At 44.0% G+C, this 1,215-nt stretch overlaps 1 protein-coding gene across 1 annotated transcript in view; it reads right to left on the bottom strand.

The window, feature by feature from the left end:
* The window catches only part of vps13c (vacuolar protein sorting 13 homolog C), a 289,282-nt gene that overhangs the window by 75,574 nt on the left and 212,493 nt on the right, over positions 1–1,215 (bottom strand). Inside the window, exons 62-64 of the mRNA XM_037694953.1 lie at positions 885–1,010; positions 675–808; positions 277–403 (exon numbers count right to left, since the gene is read on the bottom strand). Of these exons, the coding sequence (XP_037550881.1) occupies positions 277–403; positions 675–808; positions 885–1,010 (387 nt within the window). The remainder of the gene's footprint in view (positions 1–276; positions 404–674; positions 809–884; positions 1,011–1,215) is intronic.

Raw genomic sequence — 1,215 nt, 5'->3', positions numbered from 1 at the left:
ATATATATATGCATACAGTATATATACTGTATGCATATATGTATATACATATACATAGTGTTGGCCATTTTGGATTTTTATGTTGCAACTCAACTTTAAATGGTAACTTTTCTTTCACCTAGCTGCAGCCAAAATGGAAGTCAGCACCTCACTTGTTTTTACAATGATCACGCTCACAACATTCAAGCACAGATGGACGGGGGTTATTTCCAATTCCCTCCGTCACTCTGCTGCCAGGGACAATAAAAATGTGAGGTGTGAGGTTCTGTGTCAGACCTTCAGCAGGTCCAGTTCTCCTGAATGCTCCTTGTGGCTCCAGCTGAACGTTCGGGTTCCTGCAGGGTCATGCCACACAAACCTCCGAGCATTGCCAGGTTGCAGATTATAAACCGCATCTGATCCGCTGAGGGAGAAAAAAATAATCTGTCAGTTTGTTTTCAACAGGCTGAAGTATAACATTTATTTTAGAGTTCTGTACAAACGTTTCAAACCAGTTCAAACATATGAATGTTTTCCTTCCAAGGTTTCCAAACTTTACCATAATCATTTAAAGTGTTCATCAAAAACAATCTAAAACTTTTAAATGAGTAAAACAGAGGAAAAGTCCAGCAAGTCAGGAGAACGGTTGCTCAAGATAAGAAAACATGTCCCGCTGTGTTTGTGTGTGTGATGACCTCTGCCTGTAGCTGATGGTGGCCCAGGCTGTGTGGTTTATCAGCAGGGCGGGGGCTGCTCCCTCATAATAATCAGTAAAGCTGATGATGGTGGCGTGATTAGAGATGTGGACGTCCATAATGATCCCACCGCACTTCAAAGACACGTAAAATCAGAAAACAGACATATTTGGACTGTCTGAGTGGACAGTCAGATTCTAGAAGACTCACTGTGTCAAGGCTCAGCAGGGTGCCGTTGTCCTGCCGGTTGAAGTAGAAGAACTTTGAGTTGGAGTCAGAGCCGACCGCACGGATGCACAACTTCCCTGAGCTGTTCATCGGCCACAGAGGGAGGCACTGCAACAACACCGCAGGGTGAGAACAATTCATATCAACTGAGACTACAGGGAAGAAGAACAGATACTTCCAGCAGCAGAACATCTGAGTTCTGTGTTACAACCAAAATACTCGCATCCACCCATCCATCCATGCATCCATCCATCCGTCCATCCATCTCACAACAAAGTTGTCTCAGGGCACTTTACAGAAACATTCACATACA

Source organism: Nematolebias whitei, chromosome 2, assembly GCF_014905685.2.
Source record: "Nematolebias whitei isolate Nwh7 chromosome 2, NemWhi1, whole genome shotgun sequence".
Taxonomy (NCBI): domain Eukaryota; kingdom Metazoa; phylum Chordata; class Actinopteri; order Cyprinodontiformes; family Rivulidae; genus Nematolebias; species Nematolebias whitei.
Note: the sequence above shows the minus strand (reverse complement) of the source record. Positions and strands in the feature narration are given on the sequence as shown.